Source organism: Trypanosoma rangeli, assembly GCF_003719475.1.
Source record: "Trypanosoma rangeli strain AM80 chromosome Unknown Tra_15.4_contig_00531, whole genome shotgun sequence".
Classification (NCBI taxonomy): domain Eukaryota; phylum Euglenozoa; class Kinetoplastea; order Trypanosomatida; family Trypanosomatidae; genus Trypanosoma; species Trypanosoma rangeli.
Window position 1 is genome coordinate 7990 of NW_021706276.1, and position 1568 is coordinate 9557.

At 56.9% G+C, this 1568-nt stretch overlaps 2 protein-coding genes across 2 annotated transcripts in view; both read left to right on the forward strand.

Annotated features, from left to right (window-relative positions):
- Positions 1-140, forward strand: part of TraAM80_09194 (uncharacterized protein) — a gene marked incomplete at both ends in the record, with an annotated part of 390 nt that extends 250 nt beyond the window's left edge. The window contains one exon of the mRNA XM_029385892.1: positions 1-140. This exon is cut by the window's left edge and continues 250 nt beyond it. Coding sequence (XP_029234270.1) covers positions 1-140 — 140 coding nt within the window.
- Positions 141-191: 51 nt separating this feature from the next.
- TraAM80_09195 (uncharacterized protein) lies at positions 192-542 on the forward strand (the record flags this gene model as incomplete). The annotated part of the gene is made up of 1 exon (XM_029385893.1): positions 192-542. The coding sequence occupies one exon, from the start codon at positions 192-194 to the stop codon at positions 540-542; it is 351 nt and encodes a 116-aa protein (XP_029234271.1).
- Positions 543-1568: the final 1026 nt, after the last annotated feature.

Sequence of the window (1568 nt, forward strand, 5' to 3'; positions counted from 1 at the left end):
TTTTTTCCTTGCTTCCTCGGAGCTTACCGACCCCTGCGACTCTGCTGCTGCTGCTACGACGGATGGTGACGGCTACTGTGCGGCGCCGTGCTGTGTGCGCCCTGACGCTCCTCCGTCTGCGGGGCACCGGCGGTGCGTAGTGGCGGTGCGTCGCTGGTGAATACGTTGGTGGAGGTGTCCGTGGTTCGGTAATGACAAAGAGTTGGGTTGACGTGTTTGTGGCTAGAGGAAACAGACAAATTATGCAAACCGGCTTGAACCTTTTGACATTCCCGAGGCGACTGCGGGCGACGGTGGTGACAGCATCTGCTTCATTGCCGAATCGACGTACTTGGGCAGCCGTTGTGGATCGCGCTGCGGGAGGGCCGGTGCCACGGGGGCATGCTGCATTCACAGCGCCTTTTGCGATGCAGGGCATTGCGCTGCGGCGAAAGTGGCAGGGTGTTGAGGAGCCTCTTTTTCCGTTGTTTCATTACCGTGCTGCTGTGGGTGACGTGCACCTTGGCATTTTGGGTGTTTGCAAGTTACGGCCCAACTGTTGAGGAGCAGAGAAAATTGGCCTGAATCACGGCCTCAAGGAATGCCGGCAGCATCTTCAGCACCTGCTGCAGGGGACACTCCAGCAGAAGAAGATGCAGTTAGCAGTGGGCGAGAGCTGCTGTTCCCCGTGCTGCTGCTGGGGGCGCAGGCAGTTCGGGTTCAACTCGGAAAGTAAACGCCTGCAAGAGGGTTTGCTCCACTGTGACCTCCGACAGTCTCAGCGCCGGGAAACACACAACAGACAACGTGGGCAGCAGTGACATCGCAGCTGTGTGGGTGCATGCCACACCGCTACCGCTGCCGTTGCCTGTGAGGCTGGGTAATGATGAGGCGCAACCAGGCACACACTCACACACCCTGGAAGGGACGACGCAGACTTTTTGTGCGCTCAGTTTGCTTGTGTTTCCTCTGGGCCAACGTCTCTACTGTGGTGTGAGGGATGTTTTTGCTCTTTTTTTTTCTTGCATCGTCACTCCGTGCACGCTCTCAGTGGGTGGCGCCCCTTCCCTTTTCTCTCTGCTGCTGCCACCGATACACACGCGATGCTGGTCTCGTTGCTGTGCGTCGCACGGAGTGCCCAAACGAAACACGAGGCCGCGGAGACCGTAAGGGGCAAATGCGTAATGTGCGACCAGGCAGTTTTTTTTTCCTGTGTGTTCCGCACGGACAATGAATACACGCTGCTCTTTTCTGCTTCTGGACACGTGAAATAAAAAACATCTGCCGAAACATTTTGTGTTGTTTGTTCTCCTTTTTTTTTCGAGTCAAATGACTGCAGCTCTCTTTTAGTTGGTGCCGTGTCCGCCACCGTCGCTGCGTGTCTCTGTGTTTTGTTTGCTCCCGCTCCCGCTGCTGGCTGTGCGGTTGGCATGCCTTCATTCTTCTTCTTCCTGCTAGAGGCACCGGTAGTCCACGAGGAGGATTCTTTTATTTCTTCGTCGCGATGGCAGGGGAGTGCCGGGGCGTCCGGCGGCTGTTTTGAAGGCACCCGCTGCAGAGGAAGAGAACAGACGGGGTGTGCGGCGTGT